The sequence below is a fragment of the Octopus bimaculoides genome, chromosome 1 (assembly GCF_046866305.1).
Source record: "Octopus bimaculoides isolate indiv1 chromosome 1, ASM4686630v1, whole genome shotgun sequence".
In the NCBI taxonomy this organism is placed as follows: Eukaryota; Metazoa; Mollusca; class Cephalopoda; order Octopoda; family Octopodidae; genus Octopus; species Octopus bimaculoides.
This window is the reverse complement of record NC_142928.1, coordinates 174343669-174365497: the sequence shown is the minus strand read 5'-3', so window position 1 is coordinate 174365497 and position 21829 is coordinate 174343669. Positions and strand designations below refer to the sequence as shown.

Genomic DNA, 21829 nt, shown 5'->3' with positions numbered 1-21829 from the left:
AAAAGTACGCCGGACAAAAGCGACAATTTAAATAAGAGTGTATTGACGAAGTTTCAAATACTTAACCCAGAAATAAGCTTAGAAGAAATCGTGTGTTCAATGTGTAACGGTTATAGTATTCGTTGTTGTTATTGTAACGGCATGTTGTAAGTTGTGAAAGATGAACGAAGAACAATGATCGAAATTGTGAAGAAATATTTATTTATCGTTACCTTAATATAAGCCATACCACGACAGGTAGGCTAGTGTAATTGTATAACACAGTTCGTAAAGCATGCCAGGTAAAGAACGTCAGTCTCGGCCTGTATATGTGTGTACACGATCTCATAGTCGTATATGCAGAGAGATATGGTAATGTTACAGAGAAAATAAAGTGAGTTAGTGAAAGTGAGAGTGGTGGGACAAAACAATAACTTCGTTGGTGAGTTACCATAGTTGTCCCTTTGTGCCTTTTCCTTCAAAGATGGCGTTTTGTTCAGCCGGTCAGCCAGACTCGGTTCTCACTAACTGATATTGCCTTACCAAATTCTAGTATTTATAACTATCCAAAACTAGTTAGAAGGAGAGACATATTGTTGAGAACAATAGATTTCATTGGTGGTACCTGTTATCTCAATTCTAACTTTTGGTGGCCTGGAAGAGGTTAGAAGAGTCAAGTGGCAAATATATACATCTTTAGCTCTTGTTTGTTGTTACAGCTTCTGTGTGTGTGAGTATAGTTGTTGGGACGTTGTTATGTAGATGTAAGCGAGCTGTCGAGTGTAAGTCCGAAAGATAGAGAGTGACAGCTAAACACGTCCATGCTCTATTCTGGCCAGCAAGAAAGAGACTGTCTCCAGAGTTGGAATGTTGGAGACACTGCTTGACACGTCCATGCTCATGGCCGGCCGACCGAGAAAGAGAGAGAATAGAAGTGGGAACGCTTGGTTGTTTAATTCCACGCATGCGTGAGACTACGCATGCGCACGGCGTTACTACAGGGCTCCCTTGCCAGTGCGAAATCGCACGATAATATGAAATTTGTTAGAACGCCTGAGGCAGGATGGCCACTGAAAACCACCCACAAGATGTAGCACAAAACACACACAAAGAAAAATGAAAGAAATGAAATGTACACTCGTGTGATACATGCATGCAATGTACAAATGAAATGACAATGGCAAAACAACCGTGATGACAACTGTCCAGGAAACTGGAATCACGCGACGTAAAAGTCTGATTGTTTGTTTTCCCTGAAAGGAAAGTAAATATATGAGTGCACAAGTGTGTGTGTGAGTGAAAACACAGAACAAGTGAAAGTGTCTGTATAGAAAAAATCAAGTTCGTACAGGAGTCCCACAAGGAGATAGAATGTCCTGTTGAAACTTAGCGACGTCGGGGGGAATGCTTGTAGTTGATAGTAGTAATTGTTGTCGTCGCGGTGGTAATCTTGGTTGAACGAAGCTGGTGGCGAAAAGGCTGCTTGGTGATGAGTGTTTGAAGAGGTGCGCTTTTACAGACAGTCGACAGACAAATCTCTGTACGACCATTAGCGAAAACCTCGAAGAAATATTTTCTTAACCCAAGATGAAAGAACGACCGTGCGAACTCAAAAGGAGAAATGGTGACGAATAGAAAAACAGAGGACTCCTTTTATTTAAACGTGTCACACGGTCGAACACAAAATATATATCAATGATGATATACAAATAATGTTATACTTCGATAACATAGATTTCGTAAATACCAGTAATGAGACGATAGAAAAAGACAACCGTATGAAATGAATAACAAGAGATATTTAGTGTGGCATAAAAGATGTATGTGTATGTGAGAGTGTGAATGCGACATATAAGAACATAATAAAAAACAGGCCGTCTATATGTATGTGAGATATCACAGCAGATAGAAAGTCAGTACACGTGAGAGTTTTATACCAAGTTTTTTTTTTAAGTACACAATTGGAAAGTCGCAGGCTGTAATTCTTGTCTGTTTATCGTGAGTGGAAAAATCCACTCTAACAGAGGCGAGATAAAAACCGCGCTTGTTGATGTTGGCAATACGTAGTAAGTCGTGTTGACTATGGTTGGAGATGTTGGTGGCGTAGTAATCGTAGAATCGTGTTGGTCATGACGATGATGCTGGTTAGTAGTTCAGTCTCCATGGCCGCATTTGTTCTTTAGTCGGGTTCACCAGTTATAAGTTGGTAGTCCAGAGTCCATGCTGCGTTTGTTTCTTCGTCGGGGTCACCACTTTATAGAAAGTGGGTTATTGCAGCTCAGCGGGCTGCGTGTTCGAATCACGTCGGGGTCACCAGTATAGGAAAGTTGGTTATACATCATTAGATGTATACCTGACTTTCCTATATAAAATTACGAATATAACGGAACGCTGAACTCCAGACTATCAACTAAAACAACATTTATTCAGGTGGTAAATATATATATCTTTAGCTCTTGTTTGTTGTTACAGCTTCTGTGTGTGTGAGCATAGTTGTTGGGACGTTGTTATGTAGATGTAAGCGAGCTGTCGAGTGTAAGTCCGAAAGATGGAGAGTGACAGCTAAACACGTCCATGCTCTATTCTGGCCAGCAAGAAAGAGACTGTCTCCAGAGTTGGAACGTTGGAGACACTGCTTGACACGTCCATGCTCATGGCCGGCCGACCGAGAAAGAGATAGAATAGAAGCGGGAACGCTTGGTTGTTTAATTCCACGTATGCGTGAGACTACGCATGCGCACGGCGTTACTACACCTGCATAAAGCCACTACAAATGTAATACTCGAGACAATGATATTTCATCAGAAAGATTGGAAATGTTGTAGGGTTTCAACAACAGAAGGGGTTTTTAAATATAATATAAAAGATTTACAAAATGAAGTAAACTGAAAATATTATCTGCATGCCAAGAAAAGCTTGGAGAATAAGTTGAGATATCAAGAAAATAGTGATTTAACAAATATGATGTTTCCTATCTCAACTAGTTATTACAAAAGAATTGTTTCCTGGATAAGTAAAACTTTCAATAGAAACCGTCAGATCATTAAAGTTTTCCAAACCCATTAAGAATAATGCTTGCGACACCTGTAACTATGGCTCAGAGGTGAAAAGTGTTGGTACGTAAAAACTTACAAAGACATACTTGTAGTCATCTATGACATAAGACATTAGATTATTTGGTCATTTTATCCGCAGAAAACAATATTGTGCAAATGATATTGTTAAAAAGATTTTTTTTTAAATTGCAGATTCTAAAGTAGGGAGAATATGTTTTGGTTAGAATAATGTTTTCAGCATCCGTTCTTTAGTTCATATTCCTTAATTTACGTAGAGAAAATATTTTTACTTCTACAAATCAACGGCACTCTTTCGAACTTTCTTTCGTCCGTCCGTTCGTCCATCCATCCATTCATCCATCCATCCATCACGCAGTATTTATAACAAAAAATACAGTGGTACCTTGACTTACGAGTGTCCCAACTAACGAGCTTTTTCGAGATACGAGCCGTCTCTCGGCCGATTTTTTGCTTTGAGTTGCGAGCTAAAATTCGGGTTACGAGTCAGCTCCTGATACCCCACCGCTAGTTGGCGTAGCGAACGCCACAGTGAACGCCGTAACATCCGCCCAACAACCCGTGTCTCACTCGATAGCTAGACTGACATGCACGTTAGCAAGTACGAAGATCATTAGTAGATCGATAGCGAGACAGACATGCGTGTTAGCAAGTGCGAAGATCGTTAGTGGATCGTTAGCTAGATGGGTGGCAAAATACTTACTTAGTCGTTCCAGGTTAGAAGCATCAGTGTTGTGCTCGCAACTGTGATTGCAGTTATTTTGCAAAACTTCGTTTTTCCAACCATGGGTCCGAAGAAAGTGAGTGCGAAGGACAGTGTTGAGAAGAAGCGGATGATGTGCATTGAATTAAAAAAAGAAATTATCGAAAAACACGACCAAGGTGGTGCATGTAGTTGACTTGGCGAAGCAGTACGATCGTAACACTTCTACGATCTGCACCATACCGATGCAGAAGGAGTCGTTAAAGGCTATAACGCCAGCCAAGGGCGTTAAAATGATTTCTAAACAGCAGACATCTATCCATGAAAATATGGAGAAGCTGCTGATGGTGTTGTTGACGGAGAAGCAGCTCGCAGGAGATACCGTGACGGAGACTATAATCTGCGAGAAGGCACGAGCTATATATGGTGATTTGCTGCAGCAGACCCCAGGCACTTGTATGGACGAGGCATCGGGCGAGCCGTTTAAAGAATTTTAAAAGGAGGACCGGCATCCATTCCCTTGTCAGGCATGATGAGGCAGCCAGCGGGGATATAAAGTCAACTGAGGATTACCTCGAAACGTTTGCCGGAATTATAGCAGCCGATGGATACCCCCCCCCCCCCCCGCCAGCAAGTCTTCAACTGTGATGAGGTAGGACTTTTTGGGAAGAAGATGCCAAGGATGACTTATATAACGGCAGAGAAGAAAAGGATGCCTGGCCACAAACTCATGAAGGTTAAGCTAACCCTAGTACTGTGCGCCAATGCGAGCGGCGACTGCAAGATTAAGCCGCTACTCGCTTATGATTCGGAAAACCCCAGAGCCTTTAAGTCACATAAGATTCTGAAAGAAAAACTGCAGGTTATGTAGAGGGCAAACCTGAGGGCGTGGGTCACCAGGCAGTTCTTTGTGGAGTGGGTGAATTTGGTCTTTGGTCCTTATGTTAAGAAATATCTCCAGGAAAATAACCTACCCCTGCAAGCCCTTCTCGTCCTGGACAATGCACCTGCTCACCCATCTAACCTCGAAGATGACATTCTCGAAGAGTTCAAGTTTATAAAGGTTCTTTACCTTCCACCTAACACCACCCCTATCCTGCAGTCCATGGACCAGAAGGTGTTTTCTAATTTCCAGAAGCTCTTCATCAAGCGCCTGTTCCGCCGATGCTTTGAGGCGACGGAGAGTATAAATCTCACCCTTCGACAGTTCTGGAAGGACCACTATAACATCATTATCTGCCTCAGAATTATCGATATGCCCTGGAAGGGTGTTACAAAGAGGACATTGACTTCTGCGTGGAAGAAGCTGTGATCTGAGGTTGTGTCCGAAACGAACTTTGAAAGACTCGAACCCGAAGTGGTAGCGGTGGAGGAGATTGTATCCCTTGGTAAGTCCATGAGCCTGGACATGAATGAAGGTGACATCAGTCGCGGGGCACTCCGAGGAACTGACAAAGGAGGAGCTAAAGGAGCTACAGCTGCAGCAGCAGCACACGGAGGTTTTGCAGGAAATAAGTGACGCGGAGGAGGTTATCTGTACAAGTGCGATAAAGGAAATATTGGGAATGTGGGAGAAACTTTCAGACTTTATAAAAAAAAAAAACACCCAGAAAAAGTTGCAACTGGGCGTGTGACGGCATTATTTAATGACACTTGCCTGACTCATTTCAGAAACATTCCAAAAGGGAGGATGAAACAGACCTCATTGGACAAATTTTTATCGAAAACTCCTGCAGATGAAAGTGAGGTAAGCGTGGCGAAAAGGGCAAAAATCAGCGAATAACATTTAGTTATTCAGTTCAGCCTTTCTCCTCCGCCTCCGTCAGCATCCTCAAGTCGTCTGATCTCAAAGGTAAATGTTGTACACTATACTTAATAAAACCAGTTTATTGCAATACATTCTATTGTATTTTTTTTTAATACTGTATTCGTTATTTATAAGTACATTTTTCTTATTTAAAAATATGTAACAAAAAAAAAAAAAAAAAACTGTGATGTTTTTAGGAGAGGAGCGAACGGATTAATAGCATTTCAATTCATTTCAATGGGGAAAATTGATTTGACATACGAGTAATTTGAGTTACGAGCTCCGTCACGGAACGAATTAAATTCGTAAGTTAAGGCACCAGTGTATATTGAGATACTTGCCAGTAATGTAAATACATTCTCTGTCTCTGTCTGTCTGTCTGTCTCCCCCCTCTCTCTCTTAATTATATCACTGACAAGATTCAAAACTTTGATGTGTTTGAACTGTTCTCTTTTACTAGTATATTGTAATAAATTCTATTCCTACGTTTGCCATTTTCCCCTTTGTAGTAGTAGTAGTAGTAGTAATGGTTTCAAATTTGGGCCCAAGAGTGGCGGCTTTTTAGGGGAGGAGGGTAGGAGATTACATCGACCCCTGTAATGGATTGGTACTTTATTTTATCGACCTTGCAAGGGTAAAGTTGACAGCGGGATTTGAATTTAGAACGTAATGAGCCGGAAGAAAGTTCATAATAATTTCCAGTGCTCAACTGGTACTTATTTCATCGACCCGGAAGGATGAAAAGCAAAGTCGATCATGGCAGAATAAAGATGATGATGATAATAATAATCTCTTCTACTAAAGATACAAGGCCTGAAATTTGTGGGGAAGGGACCTCAATGCTTGACTGGTACTTATTTCATAGACCCTGAAATGACGAAAGGTTAAGTCGACCTCGGTAGCATTTGAACTTGGAATGTAAAGGCGACGGTATGCCGCTAAGCATTTTGTCCGGCGTATTAAGGATTCTGTTAGTTTGCTGCCTTACATGATGATGACATGACCAAAATATTGCCCCATAAAAAATAGAGAAATTGTCAAAGTACAAAGACCTCGGAATTGAAGAGTCCAAGATGTGGGGTGTGAAGGTGAAAACAATACCAGTAATAATTGGAGCAGTGGATATGATAAAAAAAAAAACATACGAACAAAAACGTAGAAGGTGTACCCGGACCTTCAACACTATATACTATCCAAAAAATAGCCATGCTAGGAACAGACTACATCCTACGCAAGACACTATCAATACAATAATATGACCCAAACAAAACAATCCACAAACACAAGGCACACTTTATACAGTAAATATCCAATAAAATAAACAACCACCACAACAGGTACTTTACAGGCCGGATACCCAACAGAAGAACACAACTCACATTACACACACAATACAAGCACTTATACGAAAGACTACAACAAGACCCTATAAGAATACAAACTGATGCAATGCAATACCGAGAAGAGTTTGCATTCCACCACCAACAAAAAAGAACACACAATGCTGCATGCACCCCAGCAACACAGAAGTGTAGCAGGCGATGCAGTAAAAGTCTACTTGAAACTATCAAGTGTTGAATAATAACAATAATAATAATCATAAAACAAGAAAAATAATGGCAGGATATAGGATGCACCACCCAAAATCTGACATAGAAAGGCTATATATACAACGCACAGAAGGCAGCAGGGGTCTTATACAGCTGGAAAACTATTATAAAATAACCACCATAGGACTTCAAAAATACCTACACCAGAAGCAAGGAAAACTAATACAAATAGCCACAAAACACGAGCAAAACAAAAAACTGTTTTCAATATTTAAGGAAGCTGACAAATACAAACAAGAAATCAATCTACCTAACAAATACGAAGAAGAAACAACAAAAGCTATAAAACAAATGAAATCCAAACTAAAACTAGAACAGCAACGGACCATGATAAAACGATGGCAAGAAAAGCCCCTACATGGTAAATACTGGGCTAAACTAAATGCAAAAGAAATAGACAGAGAAAAATCCCAGCAATGGTTGAGAAGCTCAGGACTCAAAGCAGAGACTGAAGGATTTTTAATTGCTGCACAAGACCAAAGCCTCCCCACCAGAAATGACCAAAAACGTATAATGAAAAGAAACATAACAAGTAACTGTAGAATATGTGGAGATGGACAAGAAACAATAAATCATATTATCTCTGGCTGCTCAGTCCTGGCTAAGAAGGAATATATTCACAGACACGACAGAGCTGGGACCTATATACACTGGAAGCTATGCCAACACTATGGAATAACAACTGAAAAAAGATGGTATAAACACACGCCAGAAAAGGTCACAGAAAACGAGAAAGCAACCATACTCTGGGATATGCCAATACACACAGATAGAGAAATTAAGGCAAATAAACCAGATATAGTTGTCAAAGATCATGAAGAAAAAAAATGCTTTCTAATTGATGTATCAATACCAGCAGATGACAATGTTTCCCTAAAAGAAATGGAAAAACTTTCAAAATACAAAGACCTGGAAATAGAGGTTATTCGAATGTGGAATCTAAAAACAGAAACAATTCCTATCATAGTAGGTGCTTTAGGTATAATAAAAAAAATATTCAGACAAATACATAACAAAAACACCAGGACTTACAAATATATATAACATACAGAAAATTGCACTACTGGGCACTGCACACATCCTACGCAAAACACTTTCAATACAGTAACCATAAGAGCATCACAGCAAACCACAGCACATACCCAAGGCACACAGAGCTGTGCTCGGTAGTGAAGTGAAAGCACGTTATAAAAATAAAACTACTGAATAATAATAATAATAATAATAATAATAATAACAATACTGGCTTCAAATTTTGGCACAAGGACAGCAATTTCAGGGAAGAAGGTAAGATCCCCAACGATCAACTGGTACTTATTTTATCGACCGCGAAAGGATGAAAGGCAAAGTCAACCTAATCCTTTCCACTATGGGTACAAAGCGTGAAATTCTATGAGATGGGGAGATCGATTACCTTGACTCCAGTTCTGAACTCGTAGTTTAATCAAAAACCCCGAAAAGATGGAAGACAAAGTCGGTCTCGACGAAATTTGAGTACATAACGAATAGACGGTTGAAATGATGCTAAAGATTTTATCCGGTGTGCTAACGACTTTTCCAGCTCGCCGCCGCCGTCGCCGTCGCCAACAACAACAACAATAACAACAACAACAACGACAACAACAATAATAAAAGTTTCAAATTTTTGGCACAAGGCCAACAATTTCAGGAGAGTGCACAACTGTTTTATCGACCCTGAAAAGGATGAAAGGCAAAATCCACCGCTAAACATTTTTGTTCGACGTGCTAACAAGGATTCTTCCACCTCATCGCCTTAATGATAATAATAATAATAATAATAATAATAATAATAATAATAATAATAATAATAATAATAATAATAATAGCCATAAATGACCTTTTAGTAGAAAGTGGGTTATATATCTTTAGATGTATACCTGACTTTCCTACTATAAAATTAAAGAATATAACGGAACGCTGAACTCCAGACTATCAACTTAAACAACACTTTATTTAGGTGGTAAATATATACATCTTTAGTTCTTGTTGTTACAGCTTCTGTTGTGTGTGAGCATAGTTGTTGGGACGTGGGTATGTAGTTGCAAGCGAGCTGTCGAGTGTAAGTCCGAAAGATGTAGAGAGACAGCTTATCACGACCGTAAAAGAGATAGAATTAAGCGGGAACGCTTGCTTGTTTAATTCCACGCATGCGTGAGACTACGCATGCGCACGGCGTTACTACAACCTAAACACCTACCTGAAAAACTCTGATGACTGGATGTTAAAACTTGTCTTAAAGCATGAAAACAAGAAAGCATCATACTCAGTAACAAAACAGGCAAAGAAATATCTAAGTGAATTCCAAATGCAACAAATCCCAGAATTAGACGTACTGGAAACAAGCACAAGAGAAGCTAAGCGTATGAAAACCCGTGCTAAAACTGCTTCCTTAGACATTCCTACTGACAAATGGCATGAAAATCCTTTCAATGGCAAACACCCAAAGCGAGCTTAATAATACCGATGTTGACAAAGCCCTTACCCATCAATGGTTAGTGTCTTCTGGCTTGAAATCAGAAGGGTTTATCATAGCAGCCCAAGATCAATGCCTACCTACAAGGAGCTGCCAGGCCAACTTATTAAAGAACGGCAGTAGCCCAACATGTCGTGTATGTAAACAACAGAATGAAACCATTGATCATGTTTTCTCCATGTGCAGTCTTCTTGCGCCTACTGAGTATCTCAACAGGCATGGTAGAGCAGCACAGTATATTCACTGGGTAATTTGCAAAAACCTGAACCTGCCCCATGATAAAAATTGGTGGGAACACAAACCACCTCCAGTGCTTGAAAATGATCACATCTCACTCCTCTGGAACTTCACCGTTCAAACTGACAGAAAGACGGATGCGAATAGGCCAGACATCATACTGAAAGACTTCAGGCAAAAATCATGCCTCCTCATTGATATGACTATCTCAATCGACATAAATGTATTTGTCAAGACCTACCAAAAACTGAGCAAGTATAAAGATATTGAAATAGAAATTGGCAAAATGTGGAACCTGAAGACTAAAACAATACCTGTTGTCATAGGTGCCTTAGGAAAGGGGCTGATTCCTACCTAGCTCAGATACCAGGAAACGCCAAAATGGCAGAAATTCAAAAGGTAGTACTCATGGGAACTGCCCATATCCTACGTAAAATACTGTCTATGTAATCTCAAATTTTAAAACAAACTTATAATTTTCTTGTTTTCTTAAACATTCTCTAGCACAATACTATGTGAAAAACCAAATATATGACACCCTAGGCATAACACCAACTTGAACTTCTAACTTGTTGTCTCTAGAGGTCTCTGGATGACACTTGGAGTCAACTTGTACAAATACAAAGCAAAAGTCAAACATATAATAATAATAATTATCCTTTCTACTTATAGGTACACGGCTTGAAATTTGTGGGGAGGAGGACAGTCGATTACATCGACCCCCAGTACTTAACTGGTAGTTCTTTCATCGACCCCGAAAGGATGAAAGGCAAAGTCGACCTCGGCGGAATTTGAACTCAGAACGTAAAGACGGGCGAAATACCGCATAACATTTTGCCCGGCATGCTAAAGATTCTGCCAGCCCGCCGCCTTAATAATAATAATAATAATAATAATAATAATAATAATAATAATAATAATAATAATAATAATAATAATAAAAACTGAAATCGCTAAGATGTGGCAGCTACGAGAGTCAAACATAAAGGTTGTCCCAATTGTCATCGGAGCATTGGGTTCGATACCACCCAACCTGAAAAAAAAATCTGGAAACTTTAGAAATAGCCTACAATCTAGGTGTATTGCAAAAATCGGCGTTACTTGGAACTGCACGCGCACTGTCTGAGGTTCTTGTTGTGACTCGACAGACAGTATAAACCTCCGGTGCATACAATATCTTCAATCAACAAAATCACGATAATGGATATTGTGCGACGTCTTTAATAATAATAATAATAATAATAATAATAATAATAATAATAATAATGAAGGAGTCACCGAAAATGAGAATTGCCAAATTCTGTGGGATGCAATGATCCAGTGCGATCACCTGACCAGACATCGGAAACCAGACATTGTCGAGGTGAATAAAAAAGAAAGAACATGTATGATAATCAAAATAGCATGCCCTGGTGACAACAGTATCAATGTGAAAGGAGAAGAAAAAATAAACAACTATGACGATTTGAAATGGGAAATACGAAGGTTGTAGTCAATGAAGAGAGTAGACGTAATACCAATAGTATTTGGTGCACTTGGAAGTATCAGCACTCAGCTTCCAACATGGCTGAAAAATATCGGCGCAAGTATGAAGGTAGAACCCCTACAAAAATCAGCATTGCTTGGAACTGCAAGAATTCTTCGCAGGGTTTTTGAAGCATGACCAGTAAATAAGTGTCACCTTAGTCTGCTGGCTGTGGACAGCTGACACTGTCCGTCATAGCCAGCAAAATAAACTGTGTTTTCATATAATAATAATAATAATAATAATAATAATAATAATAATAATAATAATAATAATAATAATAATATAGCACGCCGGGCGAAATGCTAAGAGGTATTTCGTCTGTCGCTGTGTTCTGAGTTCAAATTCTGCCCAGGTCGACTCTGTCTTTCATCATTTCGGGGTGAAACACTGGATTCGATGTAATCGACTAGTTTCCTCCCGTAAAATTTCAGGCATTGTGCCTATAATAGAAAGGATTATCATTATCATTCAGAGAATTTTTGAGCGGGATGGGCTACTCGACCTGAAGAAAACTCTAACTGGGCCCCACCTGCAAGGTAATGCGCTGTTTATCTTGATATGAGATCACCATGTCACGCACATATGGTTGTGATGCATGTGCCTGGTGTACTCTTATCAGACGAGTAGTCATGATGAGTATATTGGGCTTCGTATATTTTACCCCAGTGTCACTTTGATGACTGCTCTCTTACTCAATAATAACAATGATGATGATGATGATGATGATTTCTTTATTAACCACAAGGGTTTACATTAAGAAAAACATTATGGACAGCATAGGACAAAAAAAATAATAAAGTGTGTGTGTATGTGTGTTGTTAGGGTTTTCCTCAGTAGAGAGTGTGTAGTCCTCAGTAAAGAGGAGACGTTCGAGGGATGCTCATGAAAAAACCCTTAAAAATAGCCATGGGTACCCTGATTTTTGGGGTAGGTGCCCTTTCATTTCCTTTTTTTCTTCCAACTACAGGTGTATGTTCAAGGCAGGCCCGTTCACTCGCACCATCCTCGCCACTTTCATCCACCTTTCAGCAAACTGGCCAGAAGACAACACTTCCCTCTCTACCCTTATTTTACTTTCCACGTGAAACTTGAAGAAGTTCATCAGAGATTGGCCAAAGAGAAAAATGTTTGTCTTAATAATAATAATAATAATAATAATAATAATAATAATAATAATAATAATAATAAGACTAAAACAATACCTATTGTCATAGGTGCCCTGGGAATGACAGCGAAACGGGCTGATTACTACCTAGCTCAGATACCAGGAAACCCCAAAATTGCTGAAGTTTAAAAGATAGTGCTCATGGAAACTGCCCATATCCTACGTAAAATACTGTCTATGTGATCTCAAGTTTTAAAACAAACACACAATTTTCTTATGGTTTCTCAAACATCCTCTAGAACAACACTATGTAGAAATCCAATGATATGGTACCCTAGGCATAACACCTACACGAACTTCTAACTTGTTGTCTCTTGAGGTCTCTGGGTGAGACTTGGATCCAACTTGTGCAAATGCAAAGCAAAAGTCAAACATAAAATAATAATAATAATAATAATAATAAACAAATATAAAGCCTGGAAATAACGAAGGGAAACCTAATAATTACGATACTATGAAAATGAAAATAACCGAAGAACTGAAAACCACAGATCTTAGAATGGACCACAGATTATATCTCCCAAAAATCAAAATAGACAATAAAACAACATCAATAATAAATAGCATAAACCTGGCCGTCACGGAACTAACAACCACAGAAACAACAGGCAATATCACTGAGCTAAATGACATGATATATGCGGCAGCCACTGCAGCCACAAAAGAAGCAGGATACTCACTCAAACCCATCCGAACAGGAGTTCTACCACCCAAACAGACCTTGTGGATAAATAACATCCAGAACAAAATTTAAAAAAAGAGAAAAGATTTATCGATTCTCAACGAAATTAGTAAACAATCAACACTACTAAGTAACAAGAAGAAAACAAAAATACTGTACAAATACAGCATTACAGAAAAAGACTTACCTGAGGCAAAAGAAAAACTAAAGCAAGACATCCTTGCCAAAGCACAGAGGATCCGCCGGTATGAGAAACGCCAACGTTTCTTTGAACAAAACAAACAGTTCAAATCCAACCCCAAAAAACTCTACCAAGAACTGGGTAAAAATAAAATAGACATTACTTCAGCACCAACAGCAGAAGAACTAGAGAAATTCTGGAAACAAATATGGTCGGTGAAGCAACAACCCCAAAAAAGGACCATTAAAACAACGAACTTAGCACCTGAGCAACTCTGGGCCCCTATAACAACTGAAGAGGTCACCCAGACACTGCAAAGACTAAGCAACTGGAAAGCACCTGGACACGACAAGATCCCCAATTTCTGGTTAAAACACCTGCCAGCAATGCATAAAAAGCTGGCAGAAAACTTTAACAACATAATAGCAGATCCAGAAACAATGCCTGAATGGCTCACAAAAGGGAAAACCATCTTAATCCCCAAATCCACGGAAACGGAGAAACCACAAAACTATAGACCTATAACCTGTCTCCCTACGATCTACAAAGCCTTTACTGCAATAATATCACAGAGAGTGAGTAAACACCTGGAAAATAACAACCTGCTTCCAGAAGAGCAGAAGGGATGCTGCAAGGGCTCATACGGCTGTAAAGATCAATTATTGATCAATAAAGCCATAACTGAAGACAGCCGCAGAAAGAAGAAAGGCCTCAGTATGGCCTGGGTGGACTACCAAAAGGCTTTCGACAGTGTTCCCCACACGTGGATTCTGGAAACACTAGCCATAAACAAGGTGGCACCAATTATCATAAAATACATAGAGCACTCAATGAACAAATGGCAGACAGTGCTACAGCTCCAAACAAAAGAGGGACTTGTGAAAACGAAAGCCATCCCCATTAGAAGAGGAATATTCCAGGGAGACACGCTCTCTCCACTCCTGTTCTGCCTGGCACTCACACCTCTAACAGAATTGCTAAATAGAACTGGATGCGGTTACAAATGCTATGGAAAAACAGTCAGCCACCTTCTATATATGGATGACCTAAAATTATATGCAAAAAACGACAAAGAGCTAGAAACACTACTACAGACAGTACACGGCTTTACCAAGGAAATAGAAATGAAATTCGGATTAGAAAAATGTGCCAAAGCAACCCTGAAAAGAGGAAAATTAGTTAAAAGTAGCAATATAACACTAGATAAAGCCAATGAAATAAGAGAACTAGACGAAAGCCAACCATATAAGTATTTAGGAGTCAATGAACTAGATAGGATACAACATACACAAATGAAAGAAAAAATAAAGAAAGAGTACTATAGACGAGTTAGATCAATACTAAAAACAGAGCTCAATGCTAAAAACAAGATAATGGGTATCAACACTTTAGCTGTCCCAGTTATAAGCTACAGCTACAACATCCTTAACTGGACACTAAACGAACTATGTAAAATAGACAGGAAAACAAGAAAAATAATGACAGGATATAGGATGCACCACCCAAAATCTGACATAGAAAGGCTATATATACAACGCACAGAAGGTGGCAGGGGTCTTATACAGCTAGAAAACTATTATAAAATAACCACCATAGGACTGCAAAAATACCTACTCCAGAAGCAAGGGAAACTAATACAAATAGCCACAAAACACGAGCAAAACAAAAAACTGTTTTCAGTATTTAAGGAAGCTGACAAATACAAACAAGAAATCAATCTACCTAACAAATACGAAGAAGAAGAAGAAGAAACAACAAAAGCTATAAAACAAATGAAATCCAAACTAAAACTAGAACAGCAACGGACCATGATAAAACGATGGCAAGAAAAGCCCCTACATGGTAAATACTGGGCTAAACTAAATGCGAAAGAAATAGACAGAGGAAAATCCCAGCAATGGCTGAGAAGCTCAGGACTCAAAGCAGAGACTGAAGGATTTTTAATTGCTGCACAAGACCAAAGCCTCCCCACCAGAAATTACCAAAAAGACATAATGAAAAGAAATATAAGAAGTAACTGTAGAATATGTGGAGATCGACAAGAAACAATAAATCATATTATCTCTGGCTGCCCAGTCCTGGCTAAGAAGGAATATATTCACAGACACGACAGAGCTGGGACCTATATACACTGGAAGCTATGCCAACATTATGGAATAGCAACAGAAAAAAGATGGTATAAACACACGCCAGAAAAGGTCACAGAAAACGAGAAAGCAACCATACTCTGGGATATGCCAATACACACAGATAGAGAAATTAAGGCAAATAGACCAGATATAGTTGTCAAAGATCATGAAGGAAAAAAATGCCTTCTAATTGATGTTTCAATACCAGCAGATGACAACGTTTCTCTAAAAGAAATGGAAAAACTTTCAAAATACAAAGACCTGGAAATAGAGATAACTCGAATGTGGAATCTAAAAACAGAAACAATTCCTATCATAGTAGGTGCCTTAGGTATAATAAAAAGATATTCAGACAAATACATAACAAAAACACCAGGACTTACAAATATATATAACATACAGAAAATTGCACTACTGGGTACTGCACACATTCTACGCAAAACACTTTCAATACAGTAAACATAAGAGCACCACAGCAAACCACAGCACATACCCAAGGCGCACAGAGCTGCGCTCGGTAGTGAAGTGAAAGCACGTTATAAAAATAAAACTACTGAATAATAATAATAATAATAATAATAATAATAATAATAATAATAATAATAATAATAATAATAATAATAATAATAAGGGCGTCAAAATTCAGCTTACCCGGGTCGCTAGCAACCCTTGGGCCGACCGTGGTGATAGAACGCAAGGGTTAAGCTTGAGTTTACCAAAATAAAATCATTGACTTGTTAATTGTTAATAAAAATGTAATATACGCCTGAACAGGTATTGACAATTATAGATTGATAACAACACAAAAAAAGAAATGATGTTTGAGTGAAGATATCTATATCAAATATAAGAGGTCAGATAAGAATTACTATAATAAATAACATAAGTGTTAGTCTTGGGAAGTAAAGTTGGGAGGATTTAATTGATATCTGTCAAAGCAGGTGAGAACGGAGGATAAAGTATCTTTAATGAAATACTTTAACGCACGCAGTGTATGTTTGTTTGTTTGTTTGTGTGTGTGTGTGTATGTTTGTGTGTGTGTGCGTGTGCGTTGTGTGTGCGTGTGCGTGTGTGTGCGTGCGCGCTTCTCTATTTGTACCTATACATTCAGATTCATATATAGTAGCAAAAACCAGTGGCACGCACAGAGATAGACGTGCAAATATAGTATACTTAGTACGACTGCATCAAAGAGAACATTTGTAAAGTGACAGTGTGTGTGTGTGTGTGTGTGTGTGTGTGGTGTGTGTTGAGATTTGAAATTTCGGTTTCATTACTGATTTGTCATGTCAAATAAGAGAGAAAGACAGAGAGAGAGAGGGAGAGAGAGAGAGAGAGAGAGAGAGAGAGAGAGAGAGAGAGAGAGAGAGAGAGAAATGTGATAGAAAATAATTCTTAAACATTATAAAACTGAAAGGATGGAGCTAAAATGGAATATCATACATAACTTTAACTTTTAAGAAATGCACCAAAAACGAAAGAAATACTTACAGACCCGGCTCCTTCGTAGACTCCTCGGGGCGTGACAAATATTCCTGATCCAATAATTGTACCAATGATTATACCGATGCTAGAAAAAAGCCCAATCCTTTTTTGCAGTTTCACGGGACTTTTACTATCACTTGTTTGTGAACTGTCATCGGATGTCCTGCTTGGAGGAGACTTTTTGTTACTATCAGCGACCATGATCGAGAATTCTCCCGTGGAACGATGTAAACTGTGAACTGTGTGTAGGCCAACAGATTAGTATCTGATTTCTACTATTATTTGTCGTACTTTATATGCATGTAACTAAAGACTGAATAATAGCTTTGTATTGATACATCGATGCATATGTTTTTACATTAGTTTGAGTTTATATGCATAACAGTGTTTTGTGTACCAATTCTGACATCTACCCCCACACACACATGCACACACACATATACACACACACACTCACAAATATTTGTTATTCAAATTAATACTGAAAAGACATTAGAGAATAAGGAATTACAACAGCAGAATAATTAGAAAAGTTCAATATTCAGTTGTGGTTAATCTAATAATTTAAACTTATCTTACACAGATTGGCAGATAGTTGAATTTGACAAAAATATCTTTTACAATCAGAATGCTTAGTTGGAAAAAAATACAAAACAAAGGCTCAGCAAAGAAAAAAAGGAACAAATAAAACTGCAAACCGCTTAACTCAAACACCCAATTAAAGCTATTTTATTCTTCTCTCGCCCCCGTTTCTCATTCACTTTCTCTTTATTCTTTTTCTCTTATTTTCTTTTGTTCGTTTCATTATTGTAGATCCAATATATATCCAATCATGAGCACGACTTTCAGCTCTTACCGTTTCACGTGCTTTCACATGAAAGGCGTTGCTGTAGGCAATGTGGTCCAATGAAATTCTTCTGCGACATAATGGGCAGGTAGCGGAGAGAAGTGGTGATGGCGGGAGAAGCAAATCCTCTTGCGAGAGTTGTTGGTACAATTTATGTGAAATGACATATTAGTAAACAGACGACGCTTTTCAGCATAAATAATGAAATCATGTTAGTAAACAGACGACGCTTTTCAGCATAAATAATGAAATCATGTTAGTAAACAGACGACGCTCTTTATGAAGAAATCATAGTAAATAGACAACACCTTCCAAAACACACTCCCTCTTCTTCCCTTGATCATATTCCCTTGCGTATACACGTAACTTTATTGTGAATAAAGAGTTATGAAAGAGAGACATAATTTCTACTTATATTTTGTAACTTTCCTTGAATTTGGTGACAGCTCACTTATTGTTATGGCTAGTTTTCGGTATTTATAAATAGTTTTAAATATTAGTGCTTATTTCTAAATTTTGCAGGACAGACTTTCTCAAACACGATGTCGCGTATGGTTTGTAGAAGTTTTTTTAAGTGAATCGAAAATTGCTAGACTTAGAAAATTTGAGTGTTTATTTATTTATTTATTTATTTATGTATTGCACCTGGTATGCGTATTTCTATGCGACGAAACGCAATGCGATCGTCCATCTGTTTTAAAGCAGTTCTGGTACTTAAAAAAAAAACCTTTTTTTATATATAAAACTTCTAAATACCTGGTGGTATGCTGTAACATGTTTAGTGTATTATTTAGTGTGCAGTGGATCGAATTTTTTTTTCTGAATGTTGTTCTTACCTCGTTGTTTCGTACTTGACTTACCGAATCAGGGCCTATAACAGGAGTTCGGCCAGTACATCGTTCCGGGGCGCAAACAGCCAGGAGAGCCCATGAAGGGACCCATGGATGTATATCTAATGAGGCTCTTCAAACTTAAAACGAAAAAAGAATCTCTCAATCACTTATGTTTTGAGAAGAGAGCCCCACAGTAGGGTCTGAAACGGTTCTTGTTCTACTTCGTAAATTTTCCGTCAGAGGCCTAGTACAGTTTTGTACAGTCCCCTATATATCTGAACATGAAAAGAAGCCCGTCGTATATATATATGCATATATATATGTATGTGTGTGTTTGTGTGTCTGTGTTTGTTCCCCACCATCGCTTGACAACCGACAGTGGCGTGTCTACGTCCCCGTAACTTAGCGGTTCGGCAAAAAAGACCGATAGAATAAGAACTAGGCTTACAAAGAATAAGTTCTGGGGGTCAATTTATTCGACTAAAGGCGGTGCTCCAGCATGGCTGCAGTCAAATGACTGGAACAAATAAAAGAATAAAAGAATAGACAAGCTGGATAATGCAGTCCTTACATATAGTATGTCTTAAAATAATGTTGGGTTTGCCGTGACTGGATCAAAGGTTTTCTTGATGAGAGCAGGTCAGTGGTTGAACAACATCATTGACAACGACCTCTTCACTCTGTAGGGAAGTGGTTATACACTTTAGGTGTACTCCGCTCCCGTACATTAATTTCTTGAAGAAGACAACGGAACGCAGGCTCTAAACTATCAACACAACAATATTTATTACAATAGACTTCTACTCACACTAGGAGGGAATTCGGCAGCACTTCGCCCTTTGGTTACTGAGACGCCGTCAATGAAGTTTCGTGGTTATCTGTGTAGCTCTAGTGCTGGGTTGTGGGAGAACTCTGTTGTGACGTCTAGGCTCTTCGAAGATCAACGAGCAGAGGGTGAAATCCGCGCGAAAGCTTGGATATGGATGACTACGCATGCGCATGAGACTCTTCCTGTATTCCCTCCGGAACTAGTCCCTGCGCATGCGTGGATAAACTCTCCGGAAATGGCATCTGCTATTATGCGTCACTACAACTCTCTTACTCTCTTTTAATACGTTGTCAACAATCATCAACACGAATCCAACGGGTAACTCTCTCTACCATAGTAGACTTTCAGCAGCGGAAACCGAACGTCAGGCAGTCGTTGCCCTCACCTTAGAAATGTCCACTAAACGGGACGCCAGTCTGTTTCAAAGTTACTTGTAACTCATGCGGGTTCTCATTTCAGCTGAGTGAAATGATGTGCCTTGCTCATGGACACAACGCGCTTTCCAGTCCGGAACTGAATATAAGACTTTACAATCTTGACCCCAGTACCTTAGCCACCAGGTTTAGCACCCTGTGAATAGTAACTGCTTCGTTAGATGATAAAACTGCAACTTGCAAAGTCAGTGTAGCACTTGATAAACTCTATTACTGCTTCTGGAATTGGATGTTCACTAGGTGTTGATATTAGTGATCTGAACGCTATCGTATAACTCAGATGTCCAGCGCCCATATAGGAAATAAATAAGGTCTCTTATTACTTAAGTATGATTTCTTAAGTAGCTTAATCAGCGGGGGAGAGCTGTGCTAATGATTTTTGCTAGCTATCTGAATGCAGTAAAGTTCGTGCTACTCATATGCAGCTTGAATATCTGTAAGTTAATGTCTGTTAGGAAAACGTAAAAGGAAGGGGAATATGAGGAAAACCTAAGTGGACGAAACCTGTCTTAAATGTGTGTGTGTGTGTGTGTGTGTGTTCGTTTATATGTTCAGTTATAATAAAAACAATTTTACATTCATCTGATGGGTTACTCTATACTTTTGTAGAGTACAAATTTATTATTCTCATACAAGCATGTTGCTGACAGTGACTTCGAAGTTTCGGCCAGCTAACCCATTGTCGGACTGCGATGTATTAGAGTTAGTATTTCCTTTATATAGTCTCTGCTTAATTAGAATCATCTTTGGGTATGTAGGTTTGAGTGGGGTGGTAATTAGTATTTTTTATGTTTGGCTGTTATAGAAAGGTGTTTTGGAAAATTTTTAATTGATTAAATTCGGGGTTATGTTGTTATTTACTGTTTATTTAATTATGTAGAACTTTATAAACAAGCTTGTAGGTGTTTCTCTTTTGCTTGTAGGCACAGAGACTACATAAAGGCAAGTCTAACTCTAATGCATCGCTGTCCACTGATGGTTTAGCTGGCCGAAACTTCGAAATTACAGTCAACAACGTTCTTGTATCAGAGTAATATATATATATATATATATATATATGAGTGGCTGTGTGGTAAGTAGCTTTCTTACCAACCACATGGTTCTGGGTTCAGTCCCACTGCGTGGCACCTTGGGAAAGTGTCTTCTACTATAGCCTCGAGCCGACCAAAGCCTTGTGAGTGGATTTGGTAGACAGAAACTGAAAGAAGCCCATCGTATATACACACTCACACACACACACACATATGCATGTATGTATGTATGTATGTATATGTGTATGCTTATGTTTGCCCCGCCCCCCCATCGCTTGACAACTGATGTTGGTGTGTTTACGTCCCCGCAACCTAGTGGTTCGGCAAAAACACCGATAGAATAAGTACTAAGCTTACAAAGAATAAGTCCTGGGGTCGATTTGTTAGACTAAAGGCGGTGCCCCAGCATGGCTGCAGTCAAATGACTGAAACAAGTAAAAGAATAAAAGAATATATATATTCGAGTTTCTTTCAGTTTCCGCCTGCCAAATCGACTCAAAAGGCTTTAGTTGGCCCGAAGATATAGTACAAGTTATTTTTCCTATAACCAAGGTGCTACGTAGTGGGACTGAACCAGAAACTAAGTGGTTGGAGAACAAATTTCTTAGCCACACAGCCATGCCTATACGTAAATGTGTATGTGTATGTACGTACGTACATAAATAATACATTCATACATACATGCATATATGGATGCATGCATACTTGCATACATACTTACATACATACATGCATGCATACATACATACATACATACATACATACATACATACATACATAC

At 38.8% G+C, this 21829-nt stretch overlaps 1 protein-coding gene and 1 long non-coding RNA gene across 5 annotated transcripts in view; one reads left to right on the top strand and one right to left on the bottom strand.

Annotated features, from left to right (window-relative positions):
- The window catches only part of LOC106872780 (large neutral amino acids transporter small subunit 1), an 84270-nt gene that overhangs the window by 53747 nt on the left and 8694 nt on the right, over nucleotides 1–21829 (bottom strand). Inside the window, exon 1 of one of the 4 annotated variants that reach the window (XM_052972682.2) lies at nucleotides 19563–19854. The exons of 2 other annotated variants lie outside the window; for them this stretch is intronic. Coding sequence is in view for 1 of the 2 variants with exons in the window: in XM_014919879.3 (XP_014775365.1) it covers nucleotides 17081–17275 (195 nt within the window). In the remaining variant the exon portion in view is untranslated. Of the gene's footprint in view, nucleotides 1–17080; nucleotides 17801–19562; nucleotides 19855–21829 lie in introns of those variants that run through there. One more of the 4 variants, XM_014919879.3, reaches the window with a different exon arrangement.
- LOC149137860 (uncharacterized) overlaps nucleotides 17178–21829 on the top strand; it is a 6312-nt gene continuing 1660 nt past the window's right edge. The window contains exon 1 of the long non-coding RNA XR_016244357.1: nucleotides 17178–17315. This is a non-coding gene — a long non-coding RNA (uncharacterized LOC149137860). The remainder of the gene's footprint in view (nucleotides 17316–21829) is intronic.